The 20,446-nt window shown below is 37.4% G+C and overlaps 1 protein-coding gene across 5 annotated transcripts in view; it reads right to left on the bottom strand.

Moving 5' to 3' along the window:
- The window catches only part of dlg5a (discs, large homolog 5a (Drosophila)), a 159,136-nt gene that overhangs the window by 56,069 nt on the left and 82,621 nt on the right, over positions 1 to 20,446 (bottom strand). For 2 of the 5 annotated variants that reach the window (XM_069885456.1, XM_069885460.1), the window contains exons 8-14: positions 16,783 to 17,095; positions 13,204 to 13,434; positions 8,678 to 8,877; positions 5,355 to 5,480; positions 3,793 to 3,925; positions 1,684 to 1,811; positions 1,389 to 1,564 (exon numbers count right to left, since the gene is read on the bottom strand). In XM_069885456.1, the coding sequence (XP_069741557.1) occupies positions 1,389 to 1,564; positions 1,684 to 1,811; positions 3,793 to 3,925; positions 5,355 to 5,480; positions 8,678 to 8,877; positions 13,204 to 13,434; positions 16,783 to 17,095 (1,307 nt within the window). The remainder of the gene's footprint in view (positions 1 to 1,388; positions 1,565 to 1,683; positions 1,812 to 3,792; positions 3,926 to 5,354; positions 5,481 to 8,677; positions 8,878 to 13,203; positions 13,435 to 16,782; positions 17,096 to 20,446) is intronic. The other 3 variants (XM_069885457.1, XM_069885458.1, XM_069885459.1) reach the window with 3 other exon arrangements.

Genomic DNA, 20,446 nt, shown 5'->3' with positions numbered 1-20,446 from the left:
ATGCACACCTTCCTCCTCACCATCTACACCTTCTACTACCTCGGAGAGCTTTCCAACATAATGAAGGACTCATCCCATCCCAGACACTTTCTCTTGTCCCTCCTCTCATTTGTGGGGGTGGGGGGGAATGCTCAAGAGTGTGAAAATGACCACCAACAGGCTTCAGACAGTTTCTTCCCTGCAGCCACTAGGATCCTGAAGAAACCTCACAACAATTATCTCATGCAGCCATTGCTGTGTACTAATTGATATTTCATTGTAACACTGCACGATATCATTGCGCTGTTGCTCTTCTACTGTACAGTTATATGTATGTTAGAGTTCACCTGTTATGAAAGAAACTGTACAAATGCAACAATAAACTTGACCTTGAACACATGGCACTTCCTCAGGCTCAAAATGTGATTCATTGTTCCCATTGATTCTTCAAAGATTTCTGGTTGTAAGCAAAGAAGTGGAAGCATTTATTCAGAAATAATCCACCACTGAAAAGAGCCCTTCCCAAATCTGCAGGCAGCCAGACTTCAGATAGGAGAGAGCAGCAAGCATGAAATGGAAATGTGAATAGAAGAACCACCCAGGGATTCAAGAAATAGGCTATTGAGGTAAAGAAGCATGGTCTATAATTCTGACAATTCTGTTCCAAACCAGTGTTAAAATAATTCATTTATAAGGCTTTGTCTATTGTGAACATGAATTATGCGGTCCTCAAGAAGTTGTGGTGACCACAAGTTGGAAAATGAGTTTTTTCCGATGTGCGATGCAACTCATTTTCAGTACAACACACTCCTATAAAGGATAGAACCTGTTGTACTGAAAATGAGTTGCATCACACAGAGGAAAATGCTCGTTTTGCGTAATAAATATGCCCGTAGAAAATGACATAGTGGACTGAAATCATCCACTACCTGCATCTGAGACTATTTAACTATCCTTAGATTATTATTGCCTCTTTTTCTTTCTTGCATTTATGCCAATTTAAATTTTTACTGTAGTAGATGGTGTATCTTACGGTACCCATTTGGCTGCAGCAAAAATGTTGATGCACTTGTACATTGAACTAGTTCATCTCTCTAGATTAACCAAGAATGCATAATTTCTCATTCCCCCTCCCCCAACTTACCAAGTAGTAAACCTGCCAATTCCATGTCTCCACATCATGGGCAGTGATGATTTGCCTCTCTAGTAATATAATGCGCATGACTCATGAAACATCATTATAACAGCAGGGATACATTATGCACATGAGAAAACACGGTGGTTTAAAGAGAAACGATCAAGGACATGGTCATCAATTTTTACTGTCCTATTAAAGATACATTGAGTGTCTAATTTGACTTTTCTAAAGGATAAAAACTGCTTTGGACACAGAAAAAAAGTTATATTACCTTTGTGACCTGCAAGGCTGATATGAACTGGAGTGATAGCTCTACCTCCCAAGGATTTTCTTCTTCGAACTACCACATTAATGACCCCTCCGCCATTCAGAACAGCTTTTATAACATGTTTTCTGTCTTTGTTGGTAAGATCCATATCATTTATCCTGAGCAAGCAATCATTCACCCTAAAATAGAAAAGATATGCCGGGCAATGTTATTTGGCACCATTTGAGAAAAATAAATCTGGTTTTCACTCAAAATTTTCTTTTCTTTTTACAGAAATAGTAAAATTAACTGGCTATACCTTAACTTTCCATCTGCAATACTTCCTTTATCAACCTTAATAACAAATATGCCAGAATCCCCAGGTAGATAAGGTTCTTCAGCTCCTCCTGCTACATCAAAGCCCAATGCCTTCAAATCCATGTCATCCTGCAGAGGAAACAAAAGGTTTATTCCACATTCATAGTTTTTGAATCCTGCCCTGTCTCTAAGGAGTATGTACATTCTCCACGTCTGTGTGGGTTTTCCCCAGGGGCTGTGGTTTCCTCTCAACATTCAAAATATACTGGAGGCTGTAGGTCAATTGTGTATAATTGATTGGCTCAAGGGCCAAAAGGGCCTGTTACCATGCTGTATGTTTAAATTTATAACTTAATAAGGTTAGCTTGGAACCTTCATCACAAAATGATTGACATACCAAAGCACACAAAACAACTTCTACAAATTTGTTGTATTGTGCACATCTCAGAAACTTAACTGAACCAGATCGTGAATACCGTAACTGTATGAGATTAGAGGCAGGTGACTAATGATTAATTTCCCAAAATACTCCTTGAGAATGTCAAGGGTGAGATAGAACACTATCCTCTTGCCTTAGATTGGTTAGGTGAAACAAATGGAACTCCAATAAAACTTGACACCATTCTGGTCAAACCAGCTACTCCACATAACCTCACTTTCCACCACTGGCTCACAATGGCTCCAATAAATCTACAAACTGTATTACAATTATCGTATATTTCGGGATACAATTTGAGTCTTGAAACCCTCAAAGAGCATTCAAAAATCAGGGGTCGACTTATACTTCAGATACAAAAATTACACCTTAAATTCAACTCAAAAACTGCTCAATGTAGATTTGGCATATAAGATGATCCTAGAAGTACCTCCCTTCCATCGCAGCTCCTCGACACCTTCCCACCACCAGGCACCCCTTAACCCTCCCAGACATTTTACAATTATAGAGCCCAAGGACACCACTTCTTCACAGGAGCCCGAGGTCGCCGGTCCTGCCCGGGAGCCAACACATAGCCTCGGTTCCCGCACCAAACATACTTAGGCAGGCGATTTCTTCGATGCTGATGGCACTGCACCCTATGTTGAGAATGGAGTTGCTGTCGATGATTCTTGCTACAGCTGATGCTGAAGACTTGGACCCAGCACCACTTGGCATCTTCCCGGCCAGAAGCAAAGGTTAGATTTACTGTTTATTTTTTACTTGTTTGCTTAATTTACAGATTTGTTACTTTGCAATTAGAGTGTTGCAAAAAAGTTTTGTTTGTTGCTGGAAGGTTCGAACTCTCATCTCCAGCATGTTCCTTACAGAAAATTGGGGGGGGGGGGGGGTCGACTTGTACACCTGATATGTGATAAAACCATGAAAATGAGATTGAATATCAGACCCAAATTATCTGAAGGTCGAGTTACATGCCAAAATACACAGTATCTGCCTCAATGATCTTCACTAGTTATCAAGCATGCGCCACTCAACAAAAGGTTATGATGCAAAAACCACATTAATTACTAAATTAACGCATTGCTTACTACTGTCTAATAATGCATTTTTATAACAGAGCAACCCATAGCCAAAGCAAACCCCATCGGTATAATAAAATAATATTTCAAAAAAATTAACAGGACAATATACAAAACTGAAAAAGTATAGGAATGTTATTATGCAAAAGACATAGCAAGGTGCACATTGTTACTGTGTTAATCTGAATTTCTATGCACACATATAAACACCAAAATACTGAAGGAACTTAGCAGGTCTCACAACATCCAATGGAAAGAAAAATGTATTACCAATGTTTTGGGCTTGAACCCATCTTCAAGGTATGAGTAAAATATATCTTGACCTCCTATGGATGCTGCAAGACCTGCTGAGTTCCTCCAGCATTTATCCGTTTTTACTGTGGGGTCCGCACAGACTTCTGTGTTTCATTTCTATGCACACATCCATCCTTGGTCACCATCTGCCTTCTTGCTTTTCACCCTTTCCTTGACACTTTACAACCCCACTGTTCCAAGTCATTAAACCCTTTCACGGAGTTTCACCTTCTGTCTTCCTCACACTCTTGGCCTTGATTTGTCTGCTCACCTGACCCTGCAAAATAGTTTGGAAACATACCCTATCTTTTGGAAATTCAACGACTTCTGTCTCCCATTCAAGGGAATCCGTGTCAATAGCTGAATCATGAGAATTGTGAGCCATCAGTTGCCGAATCCGTGCCTCTTTCTCCAACTGGTTTTCCATCTTTTCCCTTTAACAAGCAAAGAAAAATTACCTTGGAATTAAAATGTCTTCTCTATCAAACTAAATCTAACAAAATTGATCTTCACACTAAATTCTACATTTTCTGGTCCCAAATATTGCCCCCAGCCAGTGGTGCAGTGGTAAATTTTTAGGTCATCAAAATGACAAAAAGGAGGTTTGCCGAGACTTGAGAACGGCGGGGGGGGGGGGGGGGGGGTTGAAGGGGGTGAAGTGGCTGCTGCTAAGAATGGGGGGTGGGTTGGACTGACTCTGCCTCCATGACATGCCGGAGCGCTTCCACAGTGGTCCCGAAGGGGCCCAGTGAGCATCCCTGGCCCCAGCCCCCTAGGACTCTGATGAAAGTTTATAGGCCTCCTCCTCTGTGAAACAGTCAAGTGTTGTTTCTTCTATACTTCTCTCCTACCAACTACATAAAATAAACTTTTAAAATATTTGTTTACGTGAGGTGAAAAGAAAACAAGGCTTTACTGAAATGTGGCCACCATTGAGAATTGATGCTTAAAAGGAGATGTGGGATAATTTTTATATATACAGGCAGTCCCCAGGTTATGAATGAGTTCCGTTACTTGGGTCTGTCCATACGCTGAATATGTACATAAAAGGTGGAACAGGGCACTTATGGTTCTTATTTAGCATTCGTGAGGTAACATTGTGTGCATGCGCCAAGTGAGGAACAGCCCGTTCATAAGTACGAGTTGATTGTAACTCAGGGACTGCCTGTATAGAGATGGGTAGGTACCTGGAACTTTCTGCCAGAAATAGTGTGGAAGAAGATACAAAAGCAGGATTTAAGAGGCTTCGCACCAATGTGAATATACAGAGAATAGAGGGATATGTATCAAACAGCAGAGACTTGGTTTAATTTTGGCATCATGTTCAGCACAGACACATGCACCAAAGGATTTCTTCATGTGCTGGACTGTCCTGTTGTCTATGTTTTTAAGAATAATGATTATAGAAATTTTAAAGTTCTGTCTCTTTCCCGTCATAAGTTATCACACAAAGTTCTACTGCAAAAATTTCCAAGGGTGAACTTGGGGCAATTTTAAGAACAAGAAAAGAATTTTAAAAATAAATTTTGACTCTCTTTTGGTAGGTGCACTTCAGAAAATACCCACTCCATCTTTTCCTTTCTTTTCATCTGAGTGAGCGAGAAATGTGCTCAGTAGAAGAGAATTGCATCAATCTAACCACACTTGAAGGTGCAGTGAACTGGGATTCACTAGTAGTGTGTTGTGTTGATGGCTGGCTTCACCTCCATCTGCTCACATATAACCCTGGTTTCCCGCCTACACCCAGAACCCTTCCGAAGACTACTGTGAGACCCTACCCATAGTTATGCTAATAAAAGCATTTGTTCTCCCTCCAGTCGTGAGAGCTTTTATTCGTGCTACAGAAAGTGAAGTATGACTTACTTCAGTTCCTTCAATTCACGAACAGCATCATTCTTTTGCTTCATCATATCATCAAGATCTCGAAGAGCTTCAGCCAGATCACTCACAGCTCTGTCTCTTTCCCGTCGTAAGTTATCACACAAAGTTCTACAGCAACAAAGCACACATTCTGTCAAAACCAAACCAAAACCTAAGCATTTGTTGTATCACAGACACTTGGAATGGAGGATTTGTTGTTAACTCAAATGCCAAAGACCAATGCAGCCTGTAACTCAATTTAATTCAATTCTATTTCATCTTTGAGAACTGTTTTATTCAACACAAAATGTTCTCCAGTATCAGATTCATTGTTGTGAGCCAACTATGCTATGATGGGACATCTGAAGATTTAAATATTTGTGTCTGAAATACATTTAATGACGCAGCCTTCAACTGCTTCATTGGGTGGAGAATTTCACAGATTCACTACTCTCTGGGAGTCGTTCCTCCTCATCTCAGTCTAAAATCTACTCGCTGAACCTTTTTTGAAAAATTTATTTATAAGATTTCCATACATGTAATTTATAAACAGTTATACAAAACAGTAAATGTTTAAATTTCAGAATGGTTATAAACCCTCCTCTCCCAAAATCCCCGACCCCTCAAAAATTATACGTAAAACAGAATTTATAGTAATATAGAGTAAAAAAGAAAGATTGCATCATGGATTGCTCGGAGGATCGCTTTCCAACACACAGGTCTCCAACAAGGATTATAGTATCAATTTAGAGAAGGCTGAAGAACACCACTACATATTTACATCTAAAATTTGCATATACTGGCCCCAAATTTGCAGAAATGTACCATATTTATTTCACAAAGTGTCTGTAATTTTCTCCAAGGAGATACAGCCTTGAATTTCTACATTCCATCTTCATGTACCCAAATGTGAATCTGATATCCAGGTCACTGCAATAGACTTCCTTTACACCCCTAATGCTATTTTAACAAATTTCATTTGCTATATTTATAGTTTCAATTTAGGCCTTGTTCCTTCTATATTTCCCATAGAAATAAATCTGGGTTTTGTGGAATTACAATGCCTATAACGTTCTAAGAAGTTTCCTAAAATCCACCCAAAAAGGCTTCACCTTGGGACATAACCAAGTTGAATGCAAGAAAGTTCCTATCTCTTCACCACACCAGTGACAGAGAATATATAGATATGTTTTTGGGAGAGAAATTGGGGCAGGTATTGTTAGTGTAGGTCACATACGAACTTTAAAACAGATCTTATTTACAATAATGGAGCTCTGCTAATGCTAGACATGTCGGGTGCTCAGAGCCTTTGCAAAAGTTTTGGAGAGTGCCTAAGAGACTTCACTAATGGATTGTTGTTTACAAAAAGGCAACAGATGAAAGAGCTTATCGGAGTCGTATATTCTCTGGAAGGGAACTTGATGTTCTAAGAGGGTCATGTAGTTTTGCAAGCAGAGAGAGTCAAACAGGCTTTCTCTCAGTGAGAGAGAGAGAGAGAGACAGACACACACACAGATTCAGTTCTAACAGTGTTAAAGCCAGCAACAGCAGCTGGGATTGGAACAGGACAAGCTGGCAAGCATGTGGAAAACCCCATTTGGAAGGCAGGTTGTGAGTTCTTAGTTCAGCCTGGTCAAAGCCCTTGTGGTTCTTGCAAGAGGAGAGGACTGGCTGTTTAATGTTTCACATGGAATAAGAGAAAAAAGAAGGAACTCTGTGGTGACCTGAAAGAAAGAAGTTATCATCTGGAATACCCCGAGGGGGGGGGGGGGGGGGGGGTGGTGGGGCGAGTTTCTTCAGCAAGACACTTAAGTAGCTGATGGAAGTAAATCAGTTGTGGTTGTCCTGGAACAACCAATCTCTCTCTGAAAACCGACAAGAACCTTCCTGAGTGGTAACCATTTACCTTTCAAGAACCAAAGCCTGGTGAACTTTATAAATGTTAAATTCTGTGCACAGTATAAGAATTGCCTGCAACCAGTGAACGTGGAGGAATGAGAAGTGAGATTGGACTGTGAACCAAAGAACTTTTCTGAGCTTACACACATATTACATACACGTGCACTTAGAATTAGAAGGGGATTAGGTTAGTTAAGTCAATAGTGATAAGTTAAAGTGTGATTCTGTTTTCACGTTTAAAGATAATTCAAAGCAACCTTTGATTAAGTAACCATTTGTCTTGGTGAATATCTATTGCTGCTGGGTTTTGGGGTCCTCTGGGCTCGTAACACACCTAAAACATTGACCTGATATATCTGATTTCATTTTATTCAATTTTTGTGGTGTAAAATATAGCTGATGTAAAAGAAGTTGCACTGAACCAATTTAATTTATATAGATTATTATCTGATAGAATCCCTAAATATTTAATCCCATTTGATGGCCTCTTAAATTGAGTATTTCTTTGACAATGACCATAATTTCCTTCTGTAAGGGACATACCTTCACTTTTATCCCAATTTATTTTATAACCAGAAATCATACCATATTCTTCCAAATTAAAATGTTATGGTCTCCTTGATTTCCAAATCATTCCTAATTGCCTCTGCTAGCTGCTCGATAGCTAGTATAAATAACACTGGAGATAAAGTACATCCTTGTCAACTTTATCTCGTCAGTTGGAATGGAGCAGGTATTTGTCCATTAGTTACCACTTTAGCTTTGGAATCATTATATAATGCCTTTATCCAATTTATAAAAGTTTGACCAAACCCAAATTTATCCAAGACCTTAAACAATCTATCAGCATCTAAAGCCACAGCAAAACTTAAATCTTTTCTTTTTTGTGCTAAATGTAAAATGCTAATTAATCTAGCCACATTGTCTGCAGATTGTATCTTTTTTACAAAGCATTTCTGGTCCAAATTTATTTGCTTAGATAATAATTTAGTCGCTCTGTTTGCCAATATTTTAGAAAAAAATCTTATGATCTACATTCAATAAATAACTAGGTATAGAGGACGAAGGTTTTTAAAGGGTCTCTATCTTTTTTTCGGTAACACAGCAATTATTGCTGTTGAAAATTATTCTGGGAGAATATGAGTTACTGATACTTGAGCTAGCATTTCCATAAAAATAGGAATCAATAAATTTTACATTTTTTATAAAATTCAGGCAGAATTTAAAACAGATTTGCTTTCTCACTTATCCAGATCTACCTCTCTTTCCACAAATGTTGTCTGAGTACTTCCAGCAATCCTTGTTTTTATTGCCACTGGAACTATGCCCAGGATACATTATCTTTAGAATGAAAGGAAATTGTGAACTGAGTAGAGGCCAAATTGATAAGAAATGTACAGATTTAAAGGACTTTAGGTGCACCTTACCGTATGCTTTCCCTTTCAGCAACTATTTTATCTCGTTCTTGGAATGCCCAATCTCGCCTACGTTTAGCCACTTCTGCCTCCTGTATGCCTTCTTTTAGTTCCTGGGACATGGCTTCGCACTGCTTCCGTAGCATCTCGATTTCCTTACTAGCCCGTTCCATGTCCAACGTAGCAGAGTCTTGTTTCTGTAAATTCAAACACTAAACAATTTGTGCTGCTTTGCAAATTTTTACTAGCATCAAAAGTCAAAAAGAATCAAGATACACTTCAAAAGACAATTTCTGCATAAAGCAATAGCTAGAAGTAACAAAGTCATTCAGTGACAGATTTGAGGATACATGTCTTATGGTCACATTTGCTAATAGCAGCATTAAATATTGGTACCTTTACTTAATTAACTGCAATATTTTTACTCAATCTTTTCAAATTAATGCCTCTATTACTTCTCCAAAAATTTAAACGGTTTCCAAAGTTGTAGTGAAACAGCTTTCCAGAAGTGCACAAGAAAACAATCGAGTTGCATTTGCTCGTGTCTATCGAACCATCAGGGATCTAAAAGGGTTTTTTTGCCCCACAATTCTGAAGAGAAACTAGCATCAAGTGCTCAAGTTCAGTGACAAATATGTGCACAGCAAAATGATACATATGGAAAGTGCAATAAAAAAGGTACAAGGATGTCAAATGGGCTTTATTTCAATTATGAAAAATAGCCAGACCCACATTGTAGCCGTTTTTATGATAGAAATTAAGATCAGATCGGTAAAAATTAAGATCAAATCATTAATACTTAGCCATCACCATATATTTAGTACCCTTTAGCCACTCTAAAAGTAGTTCAGGCCAATTAGAAATGTCTTCAAACACTCAGGTCAGTGAAGATATATTGCACTTCATGCTTATTGAAAACTCAATTGTTGTTCATTTCTTAGAATAATATAACAAAATGCTTTAATTCTGCAGGTATTTAATTGCACATTATTCCTGCCCTAAGCTAAAGTTATCAAAATCAGAACCATACCCTGCTGTTTTAAATGTGAAAGACTATAAATATAAACAAAAGATAAAATCCAAAATAAAAAAGGACATTGCTAATACTCAATATTTTTTCTCGTACATGCATATAAATGATTTATCTTCAATGACTAATGTAATATCACTTCATCTACTCCCTTCATAGCAAGAACAGAAACAGAATAAGAATGTTCAGGTCGATAAAAGTCAATAATGGCTCATTGAGGTTTATAGCAGCCACCAGATTTGTTTGGAATGGAGCCAGTGACATAGCAGTAAAATTGCTATGACGGATATACTGCCAAGGAAGCAGGATTTTTTTTCTAGAGCACACAGTTAGAAGAGGCACTCTATTAATGGTGTACCGAACAAAGATAACTCATCTTTCAGAAGTAAAATGCAGGAACACAAAAACACATCAAGAGTTAAATAAACCAGAAATTCCAGATAAATGGAAAAGAAGTGGTAGAAATCATTTGTCATTCCCTAGGGAGGTTACAGCTCAATTGACAACTTCAGAGCCACAAGATTCTACAAGTGTAATGATAGGATTCTGCAAAATGCTACCATTCACTTGCTGATAAAGCTACTTCTGGACAGAAGCAAAACCAGTGATCTGATCATCTTTCCAGTTCCAATGGTTTTAATGATGACAGGAAGCTATAAAGTTATAGACTTCAATGAATGCCAACTCTCTTGAAACACAAAATATATATGGGTCTTTTTCGCTGACAATAATTTAACCCTGAACAGGAGAGGTGTGTCTTTAAATAGCAGTAATTTCATTAAATAAGTTTGCATTTTGGGATTTCCCTTGGACCATGAAGATGAAGAAAGGTTAGGAATAACAACTCCTGCATGACATTCAAGAAATAAAAATGCCAACTATCACCACTTGGAGATTGTTCAAGAAGCAGGCCTCAGAAATGCTTAGTTACCACAAAAGAAAATTAAACTTTAGTGGTAGAGGTAAAGTTGAAAACAACATAAAACAATAATTATTCTCAACCAGTTAATCAGACAAGGGTCAGGAGTTGGCATCTAGGAAGGGAAGATGGTAAAAAAGATGTCTATCTCAATAGCTGAGACAACACCTACGTATCAAAATGTGCAGGTCCATGATGAAAAAGGTCAAATTTCAATATCAAGTGAAATTCTGGAAGAACATCCAAGACGCTTTGGAGAAATACTAGAATGTTTAAAACCCAGAATGAGAATTACAATGTACATTAAAGAGGAGGAACTGGAAATATTCTCTTGTGAGTTTATTAAACTAACAGCAGATTTAATAAAACTAATTATCAAAGGTGCAAATAAAAAATAATAGTTTCCAATAGCTGAAAGCACAATAATCAAATAATGAAGAAAGAACTACTCATGCTGGGAGGGAGGGAGGGAGAGAGATCCAGAATGTTCCTTTTACTTTCCGGATGCCACTATAACTTTGACCTCCATTTCACAACTTTGTTTTTAATCTTTGTTGCACTCATTAATCTACTTGTACAGCTTCATAAATATCTCTTTTCTCAGTTCTGATGAAAAAAATGTGGAAAAACAGCATATTTTCACAATTTTGTGAAGCCTAAAGTATGAAACCTCAGTAAAGGGTATCTGAAGAACTTGCATTCCACAGTAAGGAATATGACACTGTAATACACACAAAAAAAGAAACAAAATGAACTCAAGTTGACAAATGCAATGTGAAATGCATGAACGAACTGGAGAGTTTTGCATGTCGGACTTCAGTATTTTAAGATTCAATTGTAAATCAACAACAAGCCAGTAAAATGCTTCTGTTGTGCTTTATACATTTTCCAGTAAAATACCAAATACAGGTATTTCCCCCCCACCTTTCCAAAGTTCGTTTTGTGCCATTTCACTTTTAGAAAAGATCTACAATAGTACCTTTTTTTGCTAACTGAAAGAAATCTGAAGAGGATTTTTGCTTTTAGGAAAAAAAGGTAAAAAGCAAAGATAGTGTTCAAGCGTTTGTTTTACAGTGAGGTATTATAGAGGCAGTGCACATCCCAAGCAGTGAGACTGGTGCCACCAAACTCCTTCCCCGGGAACTACTCTCAGCATCAAGCTGCCATAACTTTGAACTGTGTCTGCGAACATCTGTGCTTTATCTCAATTTATTTTGTGCATCCATTAGCAAGATGCATCCTGAGGCATCAGAAAAGCCAAAGAGAGCTCGCAAGGATGTAAAGCTTTGATAAAACTGGATGTAATTAAGCATTTTGATCGTGGTGAATGAAATAAAGACGTTGAGCATGCATTAAACTTGCCTGCGTCCACCATTCATACTATTTACATGCAAAGAGAAAGAATCTTGAAAGCTGCTTGATTACTATTGGTTCTGCTAGTAAAAAGTGGTCTCTTTTAGTGATATTTTAGGTTTTATGTATTATTTGGTATGATTTAATAGTTTATTTTTTGGGTCTGGGAACCCTCAAAATTTTTTCGTACATTAATTAATGGTAATTGCTTCTTCGCTTTCGGCCGTTTAGGCTTACAAAGTTTCATAGGAATGCTCTACTTTTGGATAACGGGGGAAACCTGCAGTCTAAAGTACAAACATTGACATTCTCTTCTGCAACATGACTTCTACAACAAACATTCTCGAACGAAACCCATCTTAAGAGCTTACAAAGCCTTGTAGCCTTGAGATGCCTGTCATGGTACTCAATGTATTTGGGCTTCTTCCTCTCCCATAGAAACACCCACTTATTCGGTATCACCTACTTTCATTAATGACCCAAATTGTGTAAAATATTTTGTGTTGCACAGCAAGGTCCCTAAAACAGACACATAATGGCAAGAAAATACATTTTTAGATGTACAATTTCCATAGTATGTATCTTGATTGTTGCACTCAAGACCCTGATGTTGGAACAGAGACCACAACCATTCATTTCAGGGTAAATTCATACAATGGAACCAGTTTGCACCATTTTGCCAGAAAAATAATTTGCCAGAAAAACAATTATGTCAGAATGATAAGAATTGTTAAGGCTTTTGGAATCTCGATTTCACCATTATAGCTTTTCCATTGTACAATCTCATTGTTCATTTCTTAATAATTTAGCACGCTGATATTTCCAAAGCCAAGGCAGGAAATTTGATGTTCTTTTTTTTGCAAAATTCACCTTTTCCTCGTCAACTGGAGCAAACACCCCAATGACCGCCAATTCAGATTTGGTCCAGAGAGAAAAGCATCCTTTGAGAATTCAATGTCCAGTGACTAAACTGTGCATACGCCAGAGTGAGAAAGCCAATATTTCCAGTCTGGATAAAGACATTCTCTTTCTTGAAGAAAAAATTCTAATTTTATGCAACCAATAAAATACATTTGGCATTAATAGTATTTGAACATTGAAACTGCCCTCAAGTGAAATTTGAAATTACCTTGCTTTTAAATATTAAACAAGACACAATGGAGCACTCACAGGATTAAGTGATATTTGCAATACACGGCAGTGCATAAAACAACTCTGTACAAGGGCAAAATTCACCTTTCGAGCCTGGTAGTACTCCCGCAGCAACTGATCTCTCTGGATGATAGCTTCTGTTCTTTCTTTCCTAGCAACATCTCTCTCTTCTTTCACAGTCTCAATATCCTTACAAGCCTGATCAAGCTCCTTTTGAGCTTCTGCTTTGTCCTTCACTTCATGGCAGTATTTCTCCAGTAGTTCATTCCTCTCACAGATTGCATGATCTCGCTCTAGCAACGCAGAATGAAGGTCCTGAAATTTAGTTGCAACACAAGTGATATCACTCACCATTTTCATCAACATGACAAAGACACTATCTCACATGCTGCTCCCATTTTGAACCCATAAACAATCTTATAGGTGGAAACTATGTGCTGCAACAAATATGGAACAGATGGTTTTCATTTCAAATATCACAATGATGTAAACTGTTTTGGAAAATTGTAGATTATGCCTTTTCACCATTTTCAAAGTGTGCCTTTGCCATTCAACTATTCTAATAGAGACACATTTTGTTTGATCTCTACGATGCAGATTTACTCATTTATTTTATCCTTTGTTTTCCAAAAAATAACAATTTCATGGAAGTGAAAGAAACTCTAAACATCAAAAATCTGAATAAAAACTGAAAGCATTCTGCAAATCAGGCAACATCTGTGGAGAAAGAAGCAACATTAATCTTCCCAGGTCTGAGACACTTCAGAAACAAACTCTGCTTCTCCCTCTTGACCTGCTGAGTGTTTCCAACATTTTCTGCCTTTATTTTGTGTATATTGCTCGTGATTATGTGGTCAGAGTAAAGGGTTCAGGGCAGGACTAGTAATGAAAGTAATATCCCCCTCTTATTATTTGCTGGCTGCAAATGCAGATTTGCTGATGGGTTTCCATATTCGTTGTGAGAAATCATTTCTGGCTTTGTATTCTCTTGATACAGTTGACACAGAAATTTAGCAGCGTGTGTATGTTCCCACATTGGATTGCTCAGAGATATACTGGAATCAATTGCGGTGCAATATCTTCCCTTAAAACAGGTTTTTTAATCTTTTAATCAATATTCTGGCCTATTTCAGCAAAATTTCTGTAATGCTTGATTTTCTGACAAGGCAGCAAGGTATTTCAATTATGATGTAGAACTTATTCAAGACACTTAAAATGAATAGAACCCGACAAACTTGCCCAACCCCTGTGGGCCGAATAAGATGCAAAATACAATATCCTTTTACAAATTGTGAAATAAAGCTCATCACTGCAGCTCACAATGAGATATAGCCCTGTCAGTTAAGGAGATGCATTTCCAATCTCATCAGCCGGTGAACTCCCAGATGTCCCCAAGTTTCATTCAGCTGCAATCAGTTCACAATACCAGGAAGATAAAAAATATCCAAGCTGTCAACCAATAAGCCCTGGCTCGTTGTATGTGTGCAATTAATTAAAGTTCCATTGTATCTTAAATATTCAATATGCAGCACAGGTTTAGAGGCATCGTTAATGAATGGAAATTTAACAAATTACAGGAAAACAATGAAACCCATCTCATCTGCATTCCAGCATGAAACTCATCCTTTCTCAGATCAAGGTTACATGAGGTTAATTAATGGACCTTGCAGCACCACTCAAGCATTCCGCCTGAATACAAGCGACCAAAAATTTCACTGAATGCAAGTATGAATGTCAAAAGTTGACCAATAAAGAGGTAGTATGACAGAGCTGAAGTGGAGGTGTGTAAATAAAATGGAATTATTTATTGCTACATGAAAATCATCCTGCTATTGTAAAACCCATGTCCATGTGATGAATTCTAGCACGACAAAAGACTAACTTGCTTCATCAGGATGCCCCAGAGCTATGATACAGGAAGGAAGGCCATGTCATATTGTCATTGGAAATTTTTGATTCAATTTGGGTCAAAACTACAACCCTTTCTTACAGGATCAAAATAATCACTGCTTGAAAAAAAGAGCAAACAATGAGAAGCCTGAGAGACTCAGCAGGCCATGGAGAGAAATGGTCAATGGATACTGCCTGACCGTCAAAGTCTCTCCACTCTCCATTTGTTTGTTCATTGACTTCAACATCTGCAGTTCTTGTGTTTCTGTATTTTTCTACTGCTTACGAATAATCCAGCAAAACAGCACAATTTTGCTTTCAGAGGTCAAAAAGTAAAATATTTGAAGTAATAAATTTGATTTCACTTGCTATCCAAAATCAATCTTAAAAGAATGTGGGAATTAAAGAGTACATATTTAAAACAGTTCCAAACACCCAATGGATGCAATCACATGCTATTTCCTGTCTGCCTTGCATTATACACAATATCAGTAAGCTAAAAAAAATATATTTTCATTCATTTATTCACAACCAACACCATCTTGCACAATTGTGGTTTTCATCTGTTCTCAGTTATCAATCCTAAAAAGACAAGTGTGTCAACCACCAAGGGCCATTAAAAAAAAAGAGACTCTGCCCATTCTAATTATGGATGGTTAAAGAAAAATATTTTTGGGAGTGCAAACATCTCTAATGTTAGGAGTAGTACATGACTAATTTGGAATTATGAACACAAGGATGTTATTTTCCTTCAGGTTTGTCCCCTTGACGTTACCTTGCTTCAAATGTATTTTTGAAAATACCACCGAGGATAATGAGGATACTTTGCTACGTAGAACCTTGGTTTCGTGACAAGGGATGGAAAAGGAAACTGGCTGTGCTCAGTTCTCTACAAAAATTTGAATGAGGGTAACCAGATCGCAAGGGCTTGAATTTTTCATTTTATTTCTTGACCACTTTATTTCTTATTAGTTCAGTAAATTCTGGTATTTTTAATTCATTTTTTTTTTAATCAGTGAAGAGTTGCATCAATTTTTTATCCTATAAAGAGAAACTGAACCAACATTGGAAATGGAATGAGCAACTAATTTATGCCTTACTTCATTATTTCTTCAATAAAAATTTTTTTCATGCAATCACAAATACTTTTTTTTACATTTTCCTTTACTTTTGCTCTTCTGATCTTTCTCACTGTCGCATAGACCAATGCAACCTAAAAACAAATGCAATTGGATTGCAGTTTACAAGAGTATTTTTTAAGCTACATGGCATCCCTAGAGCAAAATGCATAAAAGTTGAAACTCAGCTGGTCAAACAATGCACTTCATTAAGGACTCAAGCCCAAAACATTGGTGCTGTATCTTCATCTTTGTGATATGAAGTACACTGTTTTGACGTGCTGAGTTTCACCAGCCTAGTGTTTCAATTTTTATTCATTGTGTTTATACTTCAACCCACAGTGTTTGCAGACTTTCATGTTTTACTTCTTGTATAAAAGTTTAAATTTGGCATGATGACGTCTAAAAAATACACAGTTTGACAAAACTTGAATCAAAACAATGAAACAAAGAATCTCGCAGAATTAGCAATTGCAATTCCCTGCTTTAAATATCACCCTGCAGTGGTTTAAAATCAGCCCAGCAAGTACCCAGTAACAGAATTAGTGTTCCCTTTGTGAAAGAAATGTAGAAAATAGGAAAAAGACTATTGCAAGAGATTCCAGTGAACTAGAATTAATCCTAAAGAGCAGTAAAAGGTGCTGTTAGATCATACCTGTCTGAGTGCTTCAAGCTCTTCACCAGCCACTTTTCTTTCTGATGAGGTGTTTTTTAGATGACCCTGTGCCAATTCCAGTTCCGTCTGCAGTTTGTCAATCTCTTTATGCACCTGATCTCTTTCACTCATTACCAGTCGATATTCATTTAGTACTGTATCCCTTTCTTCCTTGTATTTCTCTGCATCCTTCACTGCTTTCAGCTGTGATGTCTTGTACCTAGTCACCTCAGTTTGTAATCGCTCCATTTCCCTCTGAAGCTCTTTGTTCTGTACTGTTGCTTTACTTAACTCATGCTGTATTGAATCATACCTTTAGAAACATAAACATGGACAATTCATTATAGATTCAAAAGAAAATCAAGTTTTTCTGATTTTGCAATTTAAATATTTTTATACACCTCTGGAGTACAAAACTTGACAGTATTTTGCATGACATCTTGCGAAGTAAGTAAATGTCTGAAAGCTTTGGAGTAACATTAATGCTAGTAAGCACAGGACTTGGTTCTAAGTCCTATATTTGGTGTGACAGGTACCAGTAATCATCACAAACAGCTTTCAAGCTATGTTTCTCCATTTCAAATAAACAGTAACAGATTTAAATTTGGAGGGAGAGGAGGGAAATGAAGGTGTAAAAATCATCAAATGCTGTCTCTTCCAAACAACATTCAAATTGCCACAGAGAAGATTAACGGATGCCAAGCGAGCTTCAGTTTCACCTGGAAACTTCTCTCCTTCTCTGCATGCTAAAAGTAGCGGCAGGGGACACAACCTCACTTTGGCACTTACCTCATATCTCAATACAAACCACAATTTTGGTACAAAATCCACTGTTATACTTTGCAGTCATGCAATTTAAATTTCACCATTAGAGATTTTCATTAAAGTTAGCAAATGAAAGGGATGTTGCAGAGGGATTATGGCAAATTTATCGGAAAAGGCAGAACATTTCTACATATAATTGAATAAGAGATAAAAGATGTATGAGAAGCCTGAAAGGTCAGCATTTATAAATAGTATAAATATATAGCAGAGATGTTTTCTGAATATTGGCAGAGACATGATGAGTATCAGGACCCAATGCTCCCCCTGATCTTTAATATCACTCAAGTAAAAGCACACCACAATGCTGGAGCAATTCAGCCAGTTGTTTCAGCAAAGATATCTTGCCAACATTTCAGGCCTGAGCCCTTCTTCAAGGAAGAAGCAGAATGAGCCAGAAGCAGGAAATCTCAAAGTCTCAGAATTCAGATAATGCTAGCTTGGGGAGGAATCCAGACCAACAAAAGGTGTTAATTGGATATGATAAGGGACAAAGTAAGAATTTATCATGTTTGTGCGAAAGGAATCAGGCAAGGGAGAGAGCTGGGGAAAGGCAATGGGGGAAGTGGGGGGAGTTTCAACAAAAGTCAGAGGTCAATATTAATGCCATCCCGTTGGAGGGTGCCCAGTCAGAAGATGAGGTGCTGTTGTTCCAACCTATGGGCAGTCTCAGTCAGGCAGTGCACGAGTCCATGGGCAGACAGATCAGCAAGGGAATGAGATGGTAAATTGAAATGGGTGGACAGAGCCAAGGTGTTCAATAAAGCCATCTCCCAATCTGCATCTCTGTCCATGGTCTCATGCACTGCCAGGCTGAGACTGCCCATAGGTTGGAGAAGCAACATCTCATCTTCCGACTGGGCACCCTCCAACCAGATGGCATTAATATTGACTTCTCTGGATTTCATTGAAACCACCCCACTCCCCCGTCAGCTTTCCCCAACTCAGTCTCTCCCTTCCCTGTTTCCTTTTGCATAAACATGATAAATTCCAAAAAGTGCTTTACTAATCTCAAGGGTTTTTTTTATACCATTTATATTGGAGTAACATGTTTCAGATAGGAAGTATGGTGTTGTTTACTGCTGTCTTAGCATACAGCAAGATAAAGGTCAACTGAAGAGTCAGCCAGAGAATTGACATGTGAAATTTAATCCAAACAAATGCAAGGCAATGCACTTTGGTTTTTCAAATAAAGGCAGAATGTACACAGCAAAATGAAAGGAGTGTTAATGAACAAAAAGAGCTTGGGGGTACAAGTCCACAGTTTCCAAAACACAGCACAGCACACTGTGCTGGTCGCCACATTATTGGAAGAATATGACTGTGCTAGAGAAGACATAGAAGAGATTCACCAGGATGCTGCCTGGATTGATGGGCTTGATGTAATAGATGATGAATGGGCGAGGCTGGTTTTCCCTGGAGCAAAGGAGGCAGAGGGGTGACCTGATATGAGTGTACAACATTATGCGAGGCATTGATAGGAGAGATAATGCAAATATTTTTTCTTGTACTATGGATAAGAGGTGCAAGGTGAAAGGAGGGAGTTTCAAAGGAGATCGGAGGGATAACATTTTCACACAGGGTATTTTTTTATTCCCCATTTTAAAAAGTGTTTTAATCTTTAAATTAAATCTTCAATTGAGTAACAAATTTTTTAGAGGCAACTCAAAGTAATTAATCCACCCTGAATCTTATTAGCATTTAGCTGTCATGGAATAATCCACCAATCCTTATTTAAACACTTTTAAAGCAAACTGAGTGATAGTTAGAATTGTTTATAACCATTATTTGTTTAGCATTTGAAGCATGTTTAACATTATTTTATGCCTTCATTTATATTTTTTTAAAATAATTTTTTATTTTTCACACTGTGAACCACATCAACCAAAATATGTACAAACATTTCTCATTAAATATACACAGTGGCATTTTCTCCCTTTTCCCCCCCTCCCTCCCCCCCCTCCAAAAGCAATAAATATTCAACATATACAATACAATAAAACCATTAAACAATGTCATCACACAATGAAAAATAAACAAGAAAAATGTGTCATCTACTTTTACACACTGGATCACGTCAGTTTGTCTTATCATTTTAGGGGGTGGAGGTCTGAGGCAAGCCCTCTCTGTTATGTTGCATGTACGGTTCCAAAATTTGTTCAAATACTGTGACTTTATTTTTTAAATTATATGTTATTTTTTCCAATGGAATTTCCATGTACCATTGCTGTATTCTCAAGCTTTCTTCCATTTTCCAAGTTGACATTATACATTTTTTTGCAACAGCTAAGGCTATCATAATAAATCTTTTTTTGTACTTTATCCCATTTGAGACCTAATTCTTTACTTCTTATATTACTTAGAATAAAGATCTCTGGATTTTTTTGGTATGCTATTTTTTGTGATTTTATTTAATATCTGATTTAGATCTTCCTAAAACATTTTCACTTTCGCACATGCCCAAATTGATTGTACTGTTGTTCCCATTTCCTTCTTACAACGAAAACATCTCTCTGATAATGTTGAATCCCATTCTTTTAATTTTTGAGGAGTAATATATACCCTGTGTAACCAATTATACTGTATTATGCGTAACCTTGTGTTTATTGTATTCTTCATAGTTCCAAAACATAACTTTTCCCATACTTCATTTTTTATCTTTATGTTTAAATCCTTTTCCACTTTTGTTTGGGTTTATAGCTTATTTCATCATTTTCCTTATCTTGAAGCTTAATGTACATGTTCTTTATAAATCTTGTAATTATCATTGTGTCTGTAATCACATATTCAAAGCTGCTTCCTTCTGGTAATCTCAAGCTGTTTCCCAATTTATCCTTTAAAT

The sequence above is a fragment of the Narcine bancroftii genome, chromosome 6 (genome assembly GCF_036971445.1).
Source record: "Narcine bancroftii isolate sNarBan1 chromosome 6, sNarBan1.hap1, whole genome shotgun sequence".
In the NCBI taxonomy this organism is placed as follows: Eukaryota; Metazoa; Chordata; class Chondrichthyes; order Torpediniformes; family Narcinidae; genus Narcine; species Narcine bancroftii.
The sequence above is the reverse complement of the archived record's forward strand: the minus strand, read 5'-3'. Positions and strand labels throughout refer to the sequence as shown.